This window comes from Amphiura filiformis, chromosome 2 (genome assembly GCF_039555335.1).
Source record: "Amphiura filiformis chromosome 2, Afil_fr2py, whole genome shotgun sequence".
NCBI lineage: Eukaryota > Metazoa > Echinodermata > Ophiuroidea > Amphilepidida > Amphiuridae > Amphiura > Amphiura filiformis.
Window position 1 is genome coordinate 2,776,374 of NC_092629.1, and position 21,104 is coordinate 2,797,477.

Sequence of the window (21,104 nt, forward strand, 5' to 3'; positions counted from 1 at the left end):
TGTACACGGCTAAAAATATAGTAACATTTTGTAAAAAGCTTTTTTACTTTGCTGAATATTTGCATCCTTTTATAGAAAAATCAACTGATATGTACTTAAAATGTGTGTAGCTGGGAGGAAAACCGACGATCATTTGAAAAAATTTGACCTTTCGTATTGAAGCACATTTGTTTCCCAAAAGGACCAAAATGTTTTGGGTCTTTTGAAGGAAAAATGTATTTGTTACGAAATGTAATACGAAAGGTCAACATTTACAAATGGTGGGCCGCTTTTCCTCCATGCTACATACACTTAAGTATACCATTAGATTGATAAAGTTTACTTCGAAGACTGTTAAATGTCAGAAATATCAGAAGAACATTCCTCGTATTCAAAATGCAATTCAATATGTCTGATGTGCTCTCATGTCCAACACAATATACCGTGCAAGCGTTGCTAACCGTTCCCTTAAAGTAAAGATTAAGGCATTCAATAGGTCTTTAAAGGTCTATTCAGTGATTTACTCATCTGGAGAATCGTAAAAATCATCACAATTCAGATTTTGCCACCTTTCTTAATGTCATGGATGTGCTAACATAATCTGCTAGTGGTTAAGCCTAATGCCGAATATGAAAAAAACAAAATAAGACATTATACATGAATCTGTAATATCGCAACTTAAGCAAAGAAATTAGCTACATGTCTATAAATGGGGTTTCAACTGTATCAATACTGTTGTTTTACTTGTTTTTGCCAAGTTTTTTCATTAAAAAAATTCCTAATCACAATTTTATTGACTTATTCTTCTTTTTAGAAAATGTATTCAAAATTTTAACATTTTACACTTTAGCTGGGATTCACTGAATAAACCTTTAACATAATTTCTCTTGTGATATTGGGAAACAAACATGTCATGTTAATAACAATATAATAACAATAATTTTAGATCATTTAGTTTTATTTAAAACAAACTCATATTGACCTTAAAAACAAATAAAAACAGCCGTCTCTCACCACGCGATATTCAATTTTCCGGGTACCGAAATTGTCTGTGGCAATGACGTCCTAGTAACAAAATGAAGGCTGACGACAATTGAGCACAAATAACGTCATTGCCCCCAGACAATTTCGACGCGGGAATTTTGAATATCGCGTGTTGAGATCCGATTATTTTTTATGGTCAATATGAGTTTGTTTTAAATAAAACCATGTGATTCGTGCTTGATATGCCTAATTGTCTAACATAATAAGGCATAATGGGGTTATCATTTCCCTCGCAGGGGGGTTCCGAAATATACGGTTGGGTCATAGAATGTATAGACCAAAAATAGGGGGGGGTAGAATTTTTAAACACCTAAAATAGGGGGGTTATAGAATTATTAAGGGCTGGTGACTCAAAATTTTTGCACCTTCTTTACACTTACGATTGAAATTTCAGCGCACTCCACGCACTTTCTTCGCTCTTTGTTCCGGCAATGAATAATTTGTCTTGAGTCTGTGTAGGCGGAAGAGGAGGTCATAAATATTTTCGACCCAAGATAGGGGGGTCGTACTGGATTTAGCCCACGATAGGGGGGTCATAAAAATTGAATCCGGTCACCGACATATTTGGGACACCCCTCCTTCCGAAGAAAATGATATTCCCCGAATGTTGTGATTGCCGGTGTGTTTTTTTAAATTTGCTACCCTGCCTCACAACATGTAAGATAAACTATAAAAAAAAATACGTCATGTGCCTTAATTTGACGTATATTTCCGGCAAGAAATTTGTCAACGTTTTTCCATAATAACCTTCTGTAAAACTGTAAATTTGCATAAAAATATGAATAAAAGTCTCTTTTTCTTACAAGTTATGTATTTCTGCAGAGCCGCATTTTTAAAGATCAATTCCGGCAGTGCTGCTGAAATGTCTTTGGAATGACATCAAATATTGTCACAGCGATATTACTAGAAAAAATGGTTATTATCATTTTTATGATCATAACGATGTGGTGGGTGTGTATGTGCCATCTGCCCAAACTCTGACGTAGTCCACCTGCATGGCTGCGTCTTCCCCATTGTTTTTAGTTGGGTTCCACGTGGGATACCATAGGTCTTTGGCCTCCCAGAAATCTTTGACTGCAGTACTCGAGGAATCATTCCATGGTTTTGGGTATGGCTGGTTGGTGATACTGTCATGAAAGTAGCCTCCTGTGCCACCTACTGCGACGTTCATTATCAGGTGGAACTAGAATAAAGGAGATGATTAGTTGATATAAGAAATAGTTTTTAACACAAGTCTGTACATACATAAATGAGAGGCAGTGAAAAATTCTTACACGTAAATGGTGTAATGTGGAAATTCCACACTTTGCCATCGAGAGCTTAATATAATAATTATGATTGCCATATGGAAGGTATTATATTAATTCAGCATTTACAACTGCATGGACAGCTTTAAAAAATCGTGCATGAGGATCGGCGCACGATCATTTGTTCATTTATAAATAAATTTCAAAATTAAATCCACGTGTTTTTTTCTGTAAGATTTTGTATATGATCCATATGAGGTCGCAAGTCAACTTTCATTACATACTGACTGACCTCGTATTTCCCTGAAAATACCATGTTTGTAGTATGTGTTACAACACCTAATTATCTAGAAGCTTTAATGGCATAGTGATTTTAAACAGATAATCCTCTAAGACGTCGAAATTTGGGCTTTTGAACCGCACTTCGCAAACTCTGTGATGACACCCGAGGCCCGCTAAGTTACGGGACTCTTGAGTTACCTTTCACTGGAGGTTAAGCTTCTGAATCAAGAGCTCCTCTAGGCTCTGCACACGCTATTCTCTTCTAAAAATAGGAACCTACGTCTTGAACAGCTTCATGGCTTTACGAATCATAAATCGGGAGTTCTAAGCATTCTTTGCAGAACTAGTTCTGCAATACCTGCTTTATATTAGATAGCAAAGCACTTCTGTTCGTGGGCGCTGACATTTGTTTTTTGTTGTTATAAGCATGCTGTAATAAAATTGTCAATTCTGTTTTCTCATACGGAGAACCGTGATACTTAATTTTAATTCTTCGCGGATCGAAAAATCGCTTCTGAAAGGAAGTACGCATGTTTTAGCATTCTCTACTTTCCTAAACTGATATACCGATGAATAGGTTGAATTCGACGGTGATTAAACTTTGCCTCATTGGTCAATCACAACTTCACACGACCCCTATCTACTTGGGTCGTGTGAAGTTGCGATTGACCATGAATTGGTGTCGTTCTCTAATGAATATGTATGAGTTGTAATATATCCTACTTACATCTTGATCCCAAGGCGCCATTTTGTTGGGTGAGTTTTCCCATGGATTGTGTGTGTTAGGAATTTCTTCTGCAAAACCTCCAAATTCATAGAAACCTTTCGGTCCAGGATCGATTTTTACAACTAATGCGTCATCGACGAAGAATCTTTGAATGAAAATGAAATACGTAATAATTATAGTTTGGTTTAGGTGGGGGTGTGTGTGTGTGTGTGGTGGGTTTTTGGGTTTTTCTTCTTCTTCTTTTTCTTTTTTTTTTAGTTTCGTTTGGTTTATGCAATTTGTAGCTCCATTTAATGCTGCCGCTTACTTAAAGCCTGATCAAGCCTTTTGTGTGTCCTATACAGAATTAAAATCATTTGAGGGACACTTTCGCAATATCATGTCATGTCCATTTACTCATTTTGTCAAATATTAACAGATCACTCCAAACAATAGCCCAGAACTTTATTTGCGGATGAAAATTTTGCCACAACCTTGTGCAAGTGCAATGAACAAAAAACAAATCCGGGGATTCTTATTTTTTTTGTAAATGTGTTTTCCATTGTGGACCAGACTAGTGATTGTCCAGTAATTTGATTGAACAGTATATCGAGGGTTGACAAACAGAAGGCCTTAACTCAAAAAGTACCTTTTGGAGAAAAATGAGTAAAATAATATTTTGCATTGAGATGTGACCAAGTATTATTGTGCTATAGACGCAATAGGAAGTTGAATTGAGTTAAGGCTTTATGATTTTAAGAATCTGTGGTATTACAGATTATTTTGGTACCAAAATCTCAAAATGGCCAAAAGTGAGTTAAGACCTTCTGTTTGTCAACCCTCGATATGTCAAAACACCTTTTACCCAAATTCACTTCAGAATGCACAACAAAACACACTGTTTGTGTGGAATCTTTAATGGAAAAAGAAGTATCATTAAACAATGATTTTGTAAATGAACACAAATACATGCAATCATTTAGAATACACTGTTTAGGACTGTGTCCGAGAGTTTTCTTCATGGTGTTGATTACAACGTTATGCTGCACTCAATGTTCTGGACAACTAACATATATCCTGATTTATATATCCTTTGCGTATAAATTACTTGCACAGACGACAATTTTCGAAGTGGTGCTGCTTTTACCAATCATACACTTTCTCCAGGAAACAGGCTTTTCGGCACTGATCCACTTTATTGATAGATGTGTTGTTCATAATGCAGATTTCAGCCAATCTGCAGAAAAATATATTCCCCTTTTGGGAAGAGAAGAGCGCTTTGTTGCTATCGAAATTTCCTTCGTTATATTGTTGGACATTATTGGCTATGCAAATTGTCTGGCTCACTGGTACCTTTTTAAGGCACATAGACTATAGCACATTGAAAAAAGTCTAGAAACCACTTTCTAACTCAGATCTGCCATAGAAATTCGGCTATAGAAATTCAAAGTAGTGAAACTGGAAATTCCCCAGCTATAATTACTTGATGATTTTCCTTATTATAGCAATCGGGGCTTCCTTACACATCATGCAAAACAGTAAACATTTTGGAAAACTGGTGATTTCTCAAGATCCAGAAATAGATATGATTGAGTTTGTTTTTCTGATCAAAACAGGATTTCCAAATTTGTCTTTATACACGAACTCTTACATGATACCTTGACAGGGGTTTTTATTATTATTATTATCATTGTTTTTGGTTGTTTTTATGTTACACTTTTAGAGTCTAGCTTTGAATCTTACCGCATGTCGGTAGAAGTCCACTCAACGACGTATTTGTGGAAGGTTGTTGCCCAGTCTTCACCGGTGGGGGCGTGTCTAGGAAATAAATATAATCCATGAAGGGAATCAAATAAATATACATTTCATCTTGTCAAAACCAAAAAGCACCCAGAGGTGTAAATGTCGCATTCGAAAAAACCTGTTCTACGGGCAGACCTACGAAGGGTCTATTGCCATTTGGCCTAATACCAAATCGTCTAATTCCCGTTTAGTCTGTATTAAATTGGTCTATTATCAGAAAGGATAATTGCTACTCTAATAATCATATAGTCTATGTCCATTTATGTCCATTGTGTCTATACCATAATAGTCTAATAAGCATTTGGTCTATTATTTTTAATAACCATTTGGTCTAATAACCGTTAGGTCCAATACTCGTATGGTCTAATAACCAGCTAGTCTAATACATGTACCATTTCGTCAAGTTAACGTGTATAATCAAACGTACTACATGTACGTATCAAATCTCATGCATTATTCCCAGAAATTCTCAGTAGAATTTGTTTATCGATATATCCAAGCAATGAAGAAGAATACATGTAGCCTGCCGGTATTGTATATACTCGCGCGAATTTTGCCGGGCTATTTGAAAAATAATAAGCAAACTAACAAAAGGTTGGAGTTGTTTTCCAATTTCTAATAAAATGAAAAAAAAATCTAAAATAAAAATGGGTTTTTTTTTTTTTTTATCGCCCTCTATAATTTAATTTCTAACGTACATTTTAAGTGACTATTCTGTGATAAAGTAAAAAGAAATCGAGAGTTTTTTCTCGTGCATGAAATATTTTAGCTATTTATTATTCTATAATTAGTATCTTTCATTTTAGGTTTCTAACATGTTTCGTTGTGTACCTGGACTAACATACCATCACCAGATGAAGATTGTATCGCAAATGCGGATAAAATGGTCCCAAACGGTCCCCAGTGCATCCCATGTGATCAACCCCAAGAGACGTGCCCCATAACTGGGACCAAGGATAGATGATTGTGGTATGCCATCCCCAGATGAAGATGATACTTACTTCAGGCCTGTTGCCAGATGATACATACTGAAAGGGTAAAATGGTCCTCAATGCAAAGTTGATCCCATGTGATCAACTCCAAGAGAGTTTCCCCATAACTTGGGCCTAGGATAGATCCTTGTGGTATACCATCCCCAGATGAAGATGATACTTACTTCAGGCCTGTTGTCAGATGATACATATTGAAAGGATAAAATGGTCCCCAATGCAAAGTTGATCCCATGTGATCAACTCCAAGAGAGATGCCTTGCCAGTCTTTGTAATCTAGGTTACCTAAAAAGGGTTAAAATATTGAGATTATTATGAGGGTCATTATGCACATAATGAAAATACTTTTATTTGATAGCAAAAATTGAAAACATAATAAAAGTCATGCATACATTCGAATAAATCATCATTATTTATTTATTTATTTATTTATTTATTTGTTTGTTTGTTTGTTTGTTTTTATTTATTTATTTATTTATTTATTTATTTATTTATTTATTTATTTATTTATTTATTTATTTATTTATTTATTTATTTATTTATTTATTTATTTATTTATTTAATTCGGCCGAAGCCAGGCAAAGCCGAATAGTGCTCAGAGGCTAGGACGAGCATGGATCGGTAACCAAACTCACATGTGGCAACGCGAGGGATTTAATTCGGACCACAGTGGTGAGAAGCGAGTGAGAAGATCACTACACTAAACCCTCCTCCTTCTCCTCCTCCTCCTCCTCCTCCTCCTCTCATCATCATCATCATCATCATCATCATCATCATCATCATCATCATCATCATCATCATTATCATCATCAACAACAACAACAACAACAACAAGACTTACCACGTGACTCAACGATATCAATTTCACCTGAAGCTGGCCAATCACCATACACATTATTGACGGGTAAAAGCCAAATAGCTGCAAATAATATAACGGAAAAAGTGATATTTTCAAGTAGTGGTATCAAGGTTTCATTATCACCTCAACTCGAAGATATTATGTTGTGGGGGTGTGTATGTACAAAGTAATTACGGCGCCCATGAAACCATCAAGTTATTGAGTGTGTATACCTAGGTTTGAGGTCATTTGTACAAAATTTAACGATCCTTTATCTGGGTTGCAGGTCTCATGGTGAAGGTCAAAGTTTTTACCAACATTTTGATGGTCGACTTTAGTCCCTGGTTTTGTGTTGAGGTTCTGAGCTGTTATTATTGCTACTGTACAATTTGATCTTGCCATTAGTTTGTACGTGAATTTGAACTTGAACTACATCATGTAGTGTTTTTCTGTTTGTATTATTATATTTTTTTTTGTCCTTGAAGAAAATAAGTTTATATCTTGCTGATTTTATCTACTAAGTTGGTTCAGTGGTGTGCTAAAATACCATGTGAAAGACTAAGCCTGAAGTGCTTTAAGTAAAGTAAAAGGGGTTTTTTTTTAAATATTAAATCCGGAGATCCTCGGTTTTATTCAGTGTTACCCGTTTGGTGTGCTTGCTAAGGTCTCGTGAATGCCAGACTATATTGATATTAATCCGCGATGTTGTAAGGCCCGCCGATTGCGAGCTGAGCAAACTATAAGTTACATTTATTTAAACACCATCTCACCTGGCCAAAGCCAGTCTCCTCTTGGCATCCTAGCGGAGACCTCGACCTTTCCATAAGTAAATCCGAATGAGTTGACTGTCCTTATACGAGCAGATTGAAGGGGGTTGAGATAGTTTTCTGCGTTGCCAGTTCTTTCACATCCCCACCAAGCATTGCCAGTACATAAGTTAGCAGGAGATGCGCCTAAAAGAAAATCAATAGAAAGAAAATCAATTGATTTAAGGTGGTACTACACCAATTAATCAATTTGTGACTATTTTTGAATTTTTCTCAAAAAAAGTAAAACACTGGTATCAAAAATTATGCATATTATAGGGGCAAGGAATCCAGTTACTACACTGGAATGTCAGTGACTCAAGACAAGCGGTATGTTATTTATGATAAGACAAGAGGTACCGCTGGAATGTACCTCATTTCTTAACATATACAGCCTGTCTCAAAAACAATTGTGCAAGTGAAAAACGCCCTCTTTGGCAATTAGAAAATACTGTTGTGACATTATGCTTAAATCAACGTTAAGGGTGCAGTCTTAGCTCTCAAATGCCGTTTGTTCTGTTCAATTTGCTTGTTGTAATTTCGAGATATGTTTATTTAACAACGAAAGGGAAAATCACAATTGTGCCACTTTTACTAAGGAAGAGAGCTGTACACGTAAAATCAATGATATAGCTGATGTTGATACGTCTAATGCACTCTCCCTTCGGGGCTCGTGCATTAGACGCATTATTCGCATCAACATCAGCGCGTGTGCATTATTTTGTCTAATTTCTCTCCCAACAAGTAATATAAACTTATAAGGTCCGTATGCACAAAAGAGTTCATTCATTCATTCATTCATTCATTTTATTTTTTCATCATCATCAATACATACATAATCAGCATAACAGATATAAACAATGTTGAAAATAATGATGTGATGAGGTAGATGCATTACAAAGCCAAAGGCCTGAAAGACAATGCATCACCTTTACATTAAATAATATATAAGTTAAGATATTTACACAAGAAAGAGAAAAATCAGTATAAAAACAGAAAAAAAAAGAGACAGCACGGAACCCATCTTGAATATCACTTATATACATTAACCAGGCAAATTAATGCAATTTTTTAAAGTGTTTATATGTAACAACTTCAGTAACTTGTACAATAGAGTAAAAACAGAATTATTACATGAATGCGATAATCAAGAGTTAGTGATCACCTTTAACGATTCTAATAATACCAGTTTTGAATTTGGAGATGCAATTTGCTTCTTTGACTTCCTTTGGTAAGCTATTCCACAGCCTAGGGCCAAGTGACAAAACATTATTAAGTCGATGGACCTCGGCCCGATAATCATGTTTACCTCTTGTATCATAATTGTGGATAGACTTCATATTGATGAAAGTATTATCAAAAGATCTTGGTAATAGACACATGTGGTATTTGTACATAAATAGACCCAATTCCTTATTATAAAGTTGATACACATCAAGAATATTAAATTTTTCAAACAATGGCTTTGTATGACACAAATAGGAGCTGTTAGAGATGACCCTTACAGCTCTTTTTTGAAGCTTTACAATTCTATCCAAAATATTTGTATTGGCATTGCCCCACAATATTATACCATAAGTTAAGAATGGTAACAACTGGTACATGTTGGGTTTTGGTAAGAAATGTTTGAGTTTGTTTAGTACACCAATATTCTTACAGCATGTTTTACAAATACTATTTATATGCGACCTCCATGTGAGGTTATGATCTAGAGTAATACCAAGAAATTTTGCATCATATACACGTGTCAACTTACATCCATCAAGATATATTTGATAATCATTGGTAATATCATTAGTCTGGTGAGGTGTTCCAAAGAACATAAGATTTGTCTTGGTGGCATTTAAAGACAGTTTGTTACATTTGAACCAATTTACAACCTCTTTTAACTCTACATTCATAGTATCACATAATCTTTGTATATTACTATCAGAGTAGCATACTGTTGTATCATCAGCAAACAGTATAAATGATAAAAGTGTTGATGTGTTACATATATCATTCATATATATAATAAAAAAGAAGAGGACCAAGGATAGACCCTTGTGGCACTCCACAAAGTACATTTTCATATGATGATTGAGCACCATTAAAGGATACAAATTGTTTTCTGTTTGACAGGTAGTTTTCAAACCATTTATGAGATACACCACGAAAGCCATAATGATATAGTTTGTGTAATAAAATTTCATGGTTGATGGTATCAAAAGCTTTCGATAAATCCATAAAAATACCAGCAGTGTACATATTATCATCAATAGCATTATTTACATCTTTAATAAAATCCAATACCGCCATATATGTTGAATGATTATGTCTAAACCCATACTGTCTGTTGTAAAGAATATCTTTGGCATCTAAAAAGTTACAACATCTATCATGTATAATTCGTTCTAGAATCTTGGAAAAACAAGGCAACACAGATACAGGCCTGTAGTTACCAAATGATTCAGGAGATTCTTTCTTATAAATTGGCACCACCTTTGCTATTTTTAAGGTATCTGGAACAATTCCATCTGAGAGCGACTTATTGAATATTAATTTAAGCGGATACACAATCTCAGCTGCAACCAATTTTACTAAGTCAGATTTTACAAGATCATGACCCGGGCTTTTTCTGTTACCCAGTTTTTGATGATTTTCAAGATTTCATTTTCATCTGTTGGTTGGAAAAAACATGTAGAGTTACAACTATTAGCTAGGTACTGGTTAAAATCTTTACCTTGATGTTTGATTGATCCAGCTAATGTTGGTCCAATGCTGGCAAAAAATTCATTAAAATTGTTTGCAATTTCTTTAGGCTCAGTATAGGTCTTATTGTTACTACAAACTTTTGACATTGTACCTTTTTTGGACTTCTGAGTATTGAGTTCAGGATTTTCCAGGTATTCCTCATATTGTATCTTTCTTTATCCAGTTGAGAACTGAAGTAGTTTTGTTTTGCTCTCCTTAATAGGGAGTTTAATCTGTTTCGATACATCTTATATTTAGATACATTAGTTTCAGTAGGTTTTGCATAGATATTTTATACAACCTGTTCTTCCTGCGTATACATTTCAACAATGAGTAGGTTATCCAAGGTGCCTTTGGCGTCTTGTTTTTAGCGTTATGTTTTTAAGCACTTTTTGGGGATACATTCTTCAAACACTTCTTGGAATTTTTCTATAAAATTGTTGTATGACACATTAGCATTTTCGTTTTCACACACATTATCCCAGTCAACCTGGCTCAGTTTGTCTTTAAGTACATCTATATTATGTTTACTCATGTCCCTGATTTCTATATCGACAGTACTGGAATTTCTGTCATAGACACTTACATCTGTAGATACAAATATAGGTAGGTGATCACTTATATCACTTATTAAGATACCAGAGGTTTGCTTAGCATAATTGTTGGTAAATATATTATCAATAAGAGTTGCTGACGTACGTGTTATCCTAGTTGGCTTGATGATACTCGGATACAAGGAATATGAAGACAAAATGTCAACAAATTCGCCAGTTGATTCATGGACGTCATTATTTAACAGGTTTATATTAAAGTCACCCATTATATACAGAAGCTTATTTTCTTGACCTGTGATTTTAGACAATATCGTATCAACACATTTGTTGAATTCTTTCATATTCTGGTCAGGTGGCCTATATATCACACCAATGACAATGTTTTGTGATTTGTGCTTTTCAATTTCAATGAACAGAGATTCTGTGTCTTTGAGGCAATTAAGCTCATTGATATCATTTCTCATATTATAAACAATATTCTCCTCAACATGCATACACACACCACCGCCTTTCTTATTAATTCTGTTACATACTTCAAGGTTGTAGCCTTTAAGATGATAATAATCATGAGGCTTGTCTTCCAACCAAGTCTCAACAAGTCCAATGACTTGAAAATTGATGTCGACTTCTGACAGTAACTCTGTGAGTGAATCAAAATTCTTTTTTACACTTCTTACATTACTACAAAGCATTGTTAAATTGTTACTGTTGATACCAGCAGTATCTTTTTAATTCATCAGTGAAATAATATTTCGAGTTACTATTACAATCAATATTTTCAGGTATACCTACATTGTCATCAACAGGATTAAACTTCATGTTCTCAAAGTGAGTTTTTACATGGTCAGTGTTTAGATCACCATTTTCAAAACACCTGTATAGTTGAAGTTGGAATTCACATTCATTGGTTATATGATTAAAAGGTAATGTAAGACTTTCGTTACAACTAGCACAATGCCAATATTTAGTAGTGTCACTACATCTAAACTCTTTGCGGTTAGGTTACTACAGCATTTATGAACATATTTCATACATAATTTACACGTTAGCTTTCTATGATTTCTTTTAACAAGATGGGAACATACACTGCATACACAAGACATAAAGAAAAATAGAAAAAAAATTACTCAGAGATGCTGTTACTACAGCGATCAATAAGATTTGAATTAGATTTCACTTTACCTGCATCATACAGAGACAAGTTTTAAATCTAACACCATACTACAAGCTGAATTGTTGAAGTACAAAGGTATGTATACAACAACAAAGTTATAACATAATATAAGTTATATATTGTCACACTCATCAGATATTCCAAACACATAAGCAGTATTTGCAATCATAAATGTGTTTAACCATAACAATGTCAGCCTCATCATTTCAACCAACTAATTATAAAATTATAATAATTAACATAGCCCAATAGGCCTGTTTAGTTTATCATTGAGAGAAACATAACTGTAACAACATGACCATTAAAGTGCACCATTAATATCATGATATGATTTTAGAGAAAAGCTGTACAGTATAACAACTTTGTACTGTAATACCACTAACTCGTCATCTCAGTCTACTAGTGATGGCAATGTAACATACACACTTCACAAGTCATTTTCATCAAAGATTACTAAACACATTACCAATACATTCGATATTTCCTGGGATTACCCACATCAGTTAGACCGGGTCTAAAGTTAGAACTGGTCTAAATAGAATTTAGTACCATGAGAAAGGACATTTTCCTTTACATTTGCTTAAGGTCTGGGGTATGAACGTTTGGATAGTATTTATTGTGGGACATTAGATCACATCAGACATATCGAATTGCATTCTGAATACGAAGAATGTCATTCTGATATCAAATAATTTTGATTTTTGAAATTCGCAATTTAATACACATTTTATGGCAAATCATTAAAATTGATATTTTTGATATTTAACAGTACTTGAAGTAAACTTTATAAATCTGATGATTTATACTTAAGTGTATGTAGGTGGGATAAAAAGCCGACGATCAATTGAAAATGTTGACCTTTCGTATTGAAGATATGGATTTTTTCCCAAAACGCCAAAAAAAAATTAGGTCTTTTGGGAAAAAATCCATATCTTCAATATGAAAGGTCAAAATTTTCAATTGACTGTCGGCTTTTCCTCCTGCTACACACACTTTAAGAATATTTCATTAGATTTATATAATTTACTTCGAGGACTGTTATATATCAAAAATTTGAAAATATCAAATTTTTATAATTTGTCATAAAATTTGTATTATATTGTGATTTTCAAAAATGAAAATTATTTGATATCAGAAAGACATGCTTCGTATTCAGAATGCAATTCGATAGGTCTGAGGTGCTCTCATGTCCCACAAAAAATACTGTCGAAACACAATAAACGCTCATTTTAGATCCCTTAAGTTATTTTGTATTATTTTTGAACGTTGCATTAAAATCTTTAGAATTTGCTAGCTACTCTAGGAAGGAAATAAGAGTAAAGGACCATTCCTGGTGGAACTTAATTCCAGTTAGACCAGGTCTAACTTTAGACCCTCTCTAACTCTTTTGTGCATAAGGACCTTAGTGTGCAATATTTGTTTGTCTTTTAACATGTCTTGAGTGACTAAGAGAACAGTATTTACCATGATAAAATCATTGACGTGCACATGTATTTAATTTTACAGCAGAATGTGAAATATTTATTTATCTTTTCAGTGGAAAAAGGGAGTCATTATTCCTGCATCATGAACAAATAGTACAAACAGTAAAAAAATGTATTGTGTAATTGATGCATTCTTTTGATTTCACGAAGGAACTCTTGATAAACTTGATGCTATCGCTGATTTGCATGCAAAGCTCTCTTCCCCAGTAAAAGTGGCACAATTGTGATTTTATCCTTTCGTCGTTAACTAATCATATCTCGAGATTAAAACAAGCAAATTGAACAGAACAAACGGTATTTGAGAGCTAAGACTACGCCCTTGACGTTGATGTAAGCATCATCTCACAACGGTATTTTCTAATTGCCAAAGAGGGCGCTTTTCACTTGCACAACTTTTTGAGACAGGCTGTATAATGAACCACTTGTTTTGAATCACTGAAATTTCAGTGAAGTAATTGGATTCCTTGCCCCTATAATATACATAACTTTTGTTACCAGTGTTTAGTTATTGTTTAATTCGAAATTAGTCACAAAATTAACCAGGGGGTGTAGTACCATCTTAAGGGATTTTGTTTGTTGCACATTTTTGAAGTCTATCAACATCTTTAAAATGTCTTTTATGAATTTACAAATATTATGAGTACATAAACCCTATTTTTTCAATAAGTAAGATTTCCAAAGGTTTCAATGGGTTTCAATTGTTTGTATGCTCTCTCTCTCTCTCTCTCTCTCTCTCTCTCTCTCTCTCTGTTGTTGCTATGGGCAAACACAGGACAAAAGACACTTTATCTCGATTACACTCCACCCAAGTCCAAAATGGGGAGCTGATAATTCATCTGACGTCATTATTGTTCTCAACCGTTAAATTTTGTGGCAAGCGGAATAAATGTACAGCATTTATCAAATTATTGACGCAACTAAGGCACTAAAGGCTAGTAGAAACAAAAATTTGTTATAAAGATTGTGTAAAATTTTATGAATTTTACCCCAGAGACTGAGAGTTCATCCACTAAGGAATCCTTCTCCGTATTTATCTTCCGTTAGAGTCTGTGGAAAATTCAAATATAAATTAACAGAGAAATGGTCAGTACTAATAGGTATATTATATAATCCATCAACTCCATTAATGGCCACACATGTTGTGTTTTCAGCTTCTTTCTTGAGGTGTCTTATTTAATTCTAACTAAATAATGAAAACAGCTGGGTGCATACTTACAGGCTTGAGATAAAGTATGCCATCACGCACATAACTATTGGTTCGGTTGTTTGTGTAAAACTGGAATTCCGAGTTCTGTAACGAATATAATATAAACCAAATACGTGTCGTAAATTCAACCATACCATCTGATAATGAGTATATGGCACATTTCGTCGAACATGATCAAAACTACTAATAGTTTACCAACCTTATGGGGCATCTGTCGAGGACAAAAACTATTATACTATTTTGAGAATAGGGCTTGTACCCTTACACTTTTTTAAAAAAATGTAAAATTTTTCTTTTCGGAAATCACGGGCGGAAATCTCGACAAAATATGAAGAAACAGAAGTGTTATGTCCGTCTTTGACTGACAATATACAGCGCTAAGAACACGAATTTTGAAAGTGGTACGTAAACGCGAGAAGTCACGAAATGCCTCTGTAACTAATCGGCGCACTTGAATGGCACCAAATTTGCATCACGTGTTCACGTCCCGGTTCACGTTCGTTCAGTTATAATGTCGCGTGATGTATCTGAAACCAATCGGCACCATTGAATGGCACCAAATGTACATCACGTGTTCAAATCGGCACGCTTGAATGGCACTAAAGTTGCATCACGTGTTCACGTTCGTTCAGCTATGTCACGTGATGTCCCTGTAACCAATCGAAACGCTTGAATGGCACCAAATTTACATCACGTGTTCACGTTCGTTCAGTCATAATGTCACGTGATGTATCTGTAACCAATCGGCACGCTTGAATGGCACCAAATTTACATTCAGTTAAAATTGGAGCCGATATACAAATATTTCTAAAAGCAGCAGCTGAACAGCGTCCCCTATAGTTAATAGCTTTCAACATCAAACATACAAAAGTTAGGTCTGAGTAATGGGAAACTTTCTTTCCTGAAATCACCATGTCAACCATGTCTGTTGCTTCTTGTTTTGTAAAAGTACGGAAATTTTTCGCCATTTCTGCCACACCTTTTCTCCGATGAACGTTACTAACCAATCAAAGGTCGTGGGGAGTTGATTGACAGTGACGTCATACGCAAACTAGACTGTTAATTCAGTCTAAGATTATACGCTAGCGCCCCCCTATGCTTCAGATTGCGTTCCCGTTCAAAAAGTTTTTGCATCCAGCGTTTACATTACAAAGAAAGTAGCCCGGGCACAAAGAATTACAAAGAGGCAAAAGCTCAGAAGGTATACTTTTTGTAGGGTCTTAATTGCCACAATACCTTGTTTAACATCGAGTGTTGTAGTGACATAGTAGCCTATTTTGCTGGCCGCATTATCGCATCGTGGACTAACCCTAAAGCATATGCACACGTGTACAGTGGCGGTTTGTCGGAACCTAATAGCATTGACGTCACTGCCAAAGTCAAAGTGAAACGATGTTTAGACCACTTCACATGTGACGTCGACGTCATTGTCCGGCAGTATGCGTGAGAATCAAGGCAATTTCCATTGTTCTTTGCCCGGCAGTCTCAGGGAACATGGATTTTAAATCGCCCACCTTGTTTCATATTAGGTACAAGAAAGCCATTGAACAGTGTAGCGGTTCGTTCAAGCATATCAATAGACCAGTCCCTCGCCTTTGCTGATAAACAATGATGTCAAGTGGTCTACCAGCCATAATAACAAATACATCATGCGTACTTACCCCTCCTCCACCAGCAGTAATCTCGTGCTGCCAGGTGTAGAGGTCAAAGCTATCAAATGTGTCTTCAAAGATGAGACCATTACACGGGGCTATTCCCTTATCACATGATGAGTCACATGGGTAACTGTCACAATTAATATCTGAAATAAAATATACCAAAAGACCATTTTGATTTCGGTCATTACCGCAATCCTGAGGGTCATTTGATGAGCATCTATGTAAGCATAAGTGAATCATTTTGAGAAAAACCCAAAATTCGGTCAATATACCCGGGTTTGGCCAGCCCATTTTGGGTTTTGCTCCCCCAAACTAAGGAATAGCTCAGCTTATGATTCTAGGGTTTTGCAGCCCATTCCTAAGAATGGGCAGCAATACCATGATATAGCCTCCGAATCTTGGGTTTCGCCCAACAATACTCAAATCGGGGAGCAATTCTAGACTTTTGAAGCCCATTCCTAAGAATAGCCCACAAAACCAGAGTATAGCCCTCCCGAATCTTAGATTTAGCTCGGTAAAACTTAAATCGGGAAGCAATTCTAGAGTTTTGAAGCCCATTCCTATGAATAGCTATTAAAACCCAAGAATGGGGTGTCAAAACCCGGGTATAAACCATATCGAATAAACAAAATCGGAACGGTTTAACAATTGAAATGGCAGATATGTTGGTTTTAAGTTCTAAGTGACAGAGGACAGGTCTCTAGTTCGATTCCACATCCATTCACACCTATCGCCTGTTTTATTGTATATATTATCACGAGAAATTCCCCGTGCTACCTTATGGTGGACATAATTTTATTTAAACGAGGACGAGTGACGTAGTATTCTATTAGCGGCCGATTCGTAGGCAACGGTTTTGTTCGACAATGATACACTTGTGCTACTAAATCTCGGATTCGCAGCTGAATGAGGTTTTGCTCGTAAAGTTTATAATTATGCTTAAAATACGATATGTACAATTCCGGCATGCCTTACCACATCATTACGTCATCATTATTTATTTATTTATTTATTTATTTATTTATTTATTTATTTATTTATTTATTTATTTATTTATTTATTTATTTATTTTATTTTTTTTTTATTTATTTATTCATTCATTCATTCATTCATTCATTCATTCATTCATTCATTCATTCATTCATTCATTCATTTATTTATTTATTTATTTATTTATATATTATTATTATACAAATGAAATTACCACATCGCAATACAAATTTGTTTCGTATGGATGGTTTGACCCATCCACACTCGTCAGTTGCATATGTTTCATATGTTGGACTTACAGAAGGCCCATTTAAAACAAGATTCAATGTCCATAACAGTACCTTCAAAAATGTAAATGAAAGATACGCCACCGCTCTGAGCAATTACATCTGGAACCTTAATGATAAGAAAGTATCATATTCCATCAAATGGAAAATTATTGCTCGAAGTAAATCGTACTCTACCAGCAGCAAAAAATGCAATCTATGCATTACTGAGAAATACTTTATTATAACTAAACCACAAATGTCAACCTTGAACCACAGAAACGAACTAGCAAGTGGCTGCAGGCATAGAAAAAACATTTACTGTGTAACTATAAATAAGTCGCTCTTTTAGCATGTTTAGCAATAAGTAGGCCCAGACATGGATACGCACTTAACGCGGCTGTGTACTCTAGCCATTGTTTCTTTCTCAAAATTGAGTTTTTATGATATGTTTGTACCTTGTTATGTTTTTTATAAATACAAGGAATGAAAATCCAGATTTGTAAACTCCAACTGCAATATTTTAAGGATTTTATTTCACTATTCCACTCGTGTTTGAAATTGAAAAGGAAAGAAAATCTTTGTTGTACCAGCAAGGTACACGCGCGTAACAACTCATCGCGTTGCGTATCGCGCAATTTGTTAACGCACAAATACGCGACGCATACGCGACGCTTATCTGCTTGCGCGGCGCATCTTATGGAAACACCACGGAAGCACTGATTTCACAAAAACCTAGTGGTCAAATGGCTCCGTTTTAGCTGATAAAATGTGGGTTTTTCAAGTTCTTTCCCCGATTTAAATATCAAGTTATGAATGGATTTCGCTCAAACTTCTCAAGGGGCTGTGGATTTACCCGATGGTCACGTAATATAAGTTACAAAAACGAAAACTGTCGCATTCTCCTGTGAGATTCGATGAAAGTGCAAAATGTGACCACTTTAAACTTCAACGGCCATTATTTCAATGTTCATTTTCTCGGTAAAATGACGATTTAGGTACACGATAACTCAATAAATACAGCATCTATAGGTAAGCAAATATGATCATCGTAAAAAGCATGATCGACTCAAGAAACGGTTTTCTCATTTTTTATATTTTGGTCTATTTCCGATTTTGGGCATCATTTTGTGGAAATAGGCGTTTTTGAATTTTAAAAAGTTCATTTTGATGCCTTATATGGTCAATATCTCAAAAAATAAGGCCAATATCAAAAAAATAAAAAAACCGTTTTTGGAATGGAGCCTCAAAATTGAGCTAAAAACAAAATAAAATATTTTGGAAAGAGTGTTTTTCGTTATGATGTACCTAACAAATATTGCAAAAACTCACTTTTTTGTGATTTTCTTCAAAATTGTTGTTTTTACCCCAAATCTGTATTTATATTAAGATTTATTGATGTCTTGCCTTCATAAAAATGTATACCTTTATATGTTTTGCGCGAATAATTACAAAGTTATTGCACTTTTACTACATGCATGTCTGAGAGTACACAGCCACCTTAAGACGCGTATTGTATTGCGCAACTTTAAGATACGCAGTTGCGTTAATTCCTCTTGCGCGCATCAAAACTCAAGACATATTCTTTGTCATTTTACACATTGCAACTGACGAGTGTGGATGGGTCAAACCATCCATATGAAACAAATTTGTATTGCGATGTGGTAATTTCATTTGTATAATAATAATATATTTCGCTCCTATATTTTATAGTTGAGCACTGTATCTAGTGATGGTTTCACTATAATTTTTTACTATATTTATTTATATATTTATTTATTTATATATTTTTTTATTTTTTATTTATTATTTATTTATTTATTTTTTTATTTTTTTATTTATATATTAATTTATTTATTTGTTTATTTATTTATTTATTTATTTATTTATTTATTTATTTATATATTTATTTATTTATTTATTTATTTATTTATTTATTTATTTATTTATTTATTTATTTATTTATTTATATATTTAAATATTTATTTATTTATTTATTTATTTGTTTGTTTATTTATTTATTTATTTATTTAATTATTTATTTATTTATTTATTTATTTATTTATTTCAAAAAATAATGGTAATGAATACTGTATCTAATTGCGAAAAACACAACTGATTTTGTGTTTTCAGACCCGATTCAGGGATTCCAGGCCCGATTCAAGGTTTCCATATGTAAACTCCGGAATGTGAAGCGAAACGAGAGTTTAGCGGCTGGTTTTGCTCACCATTCATAGGAATAGCTCAAACCGATTTGAGTTGTACAGAAGCAAGTCGCTAGATTGGGTGCCGAATCTTTGGTTTAGCGGAACAAGTGTATCATTTATCAAGAAAATAGATGTCCATTCTAAGGAATCCATTCATTAAATCCATCTTTATTCTGGTAAAGGAATGGGCTACAAAGTCCTAGAATCCCTACCCGATTTGAGTTTTATCGAGCTAAACCTAAGATTCCCTAAGATGGGCTTCAACACTCTAGAATTGCTCCCCGATTTGAGTTTCACCGTTCTAAATCTAAAATTCGGGGCTATACCCTGGTTTTGCCGGCTATTCCTAGGTATGGGCTTCAATACTCTAGAATTGCTCATCGATTTGAATTTTGCCTGGTTAAATACCCTAGTTTTGCGGGCAATTCCTAGGAATGGGCCGGCCTTCAAAACCTTAGAATAGCTACCTAGATTTGAGTTTTGCCTGAGATTCGGAGGCTTTACCATATTGCTGCCCATTCTTGGGAATGGACTGCAAAACCCTAGAATCCTTACCCGTTTTGAGTTTTGCTGAGCTATTCCTTAGTTTGGGGAGCAAAACCCAAGAATGCGCTGGCGAAACCCGGGTATATGACCAATTCTTGGCTTTTGCTCAAAATGATACCTTATGCTTCCGTAAATGTCGATGTTAAAATTTCACTGACGGAGGCTCCAACATATATTTCTGAACGTCCGCCAGTTTATCCTTCTGATATCAAACAATTTTGATTTTTTTTTAAATTCGCGATATAAAACACATTTTATTGCAAATAACATACTATAGGCTCTAGGGTTCGTGTTCATGACTCTTTTTTAAAAAGACTTTTCATGCATTTTCGTGTTATATATGCCAAGACCTTATAGTAATTTGGGCCATTTTCATCGAAACTTTCTCCTCTGAAGTCTTGCTCACTCCCCCCATGTACAATTATGGTTACGCTACTGGTGCCTCAGTCGTGCCAACAAACCGCTCTTGTATGCGTGCCTTTAGATAGTCTTAGCTGACACTCAGTGGGATTTAGTAGCACGAGGTTCAATACTGCGACCAGCGAAACACTTACCCACCAAACTCATGGTGAAACGCATGATATATAAAAC

At 34.8% G+C, this 21,104-nt stretch overlaps 1 protein-coding gene and 1 long non-coding RNA gene across 2 annotated transcripts; both read right to left on the reverse strand.

Annotated features, from left to right (window-relative positions):
* Nucleotides 1–989: 989 nt before the first annotated feature.
* Nucleotides 990–7,290, reverse strand: LOC140171195 (beta-1,3-glucan-binding protein-like). Its single transcript, XM_072194409.1, has 6 exons — nucleotides 7,122–7,290; nucleotides 6,892–6,969; nucleotides 6,218–6,335; nucleotides 5,002–5,076; nucleotides 3,280–3,424; nucleotides 990–2,206 (listed from the first exon to the last, which is right to left on the reverse strand). The coding sequence occupies exons 1-6, from the start codon at nucleotides 7,288–7,290 to the stop codon at nucleotides 1,958–1,960; spliced, it is 834 nt and encodes a 277-aa protein (XP_072050510.1). The 3' UTR covers nucleotides 990–1,957.
* Nucleotides 7,291–7,673: 383 nt separating this feature from the next.
* On the reverse strand, nucleotides 7,674–14,931 carry LOC140145636 (uncharacterized). The gene is made up of 3 exons (XR_011858107.1): nucleotides 14,856–14,931; nucleotides 14,626–14,686; nucleotides 7,674–7,841 (listed from the first exon to the last, which is right to left on the reverse strand). It is a non-coding gene; the product is annotated as an uncharacterized lncRNA (long non-coding RNA).
* Nucleotides 14,932–21,104: the final 6,173 nt, after the last annotated feature.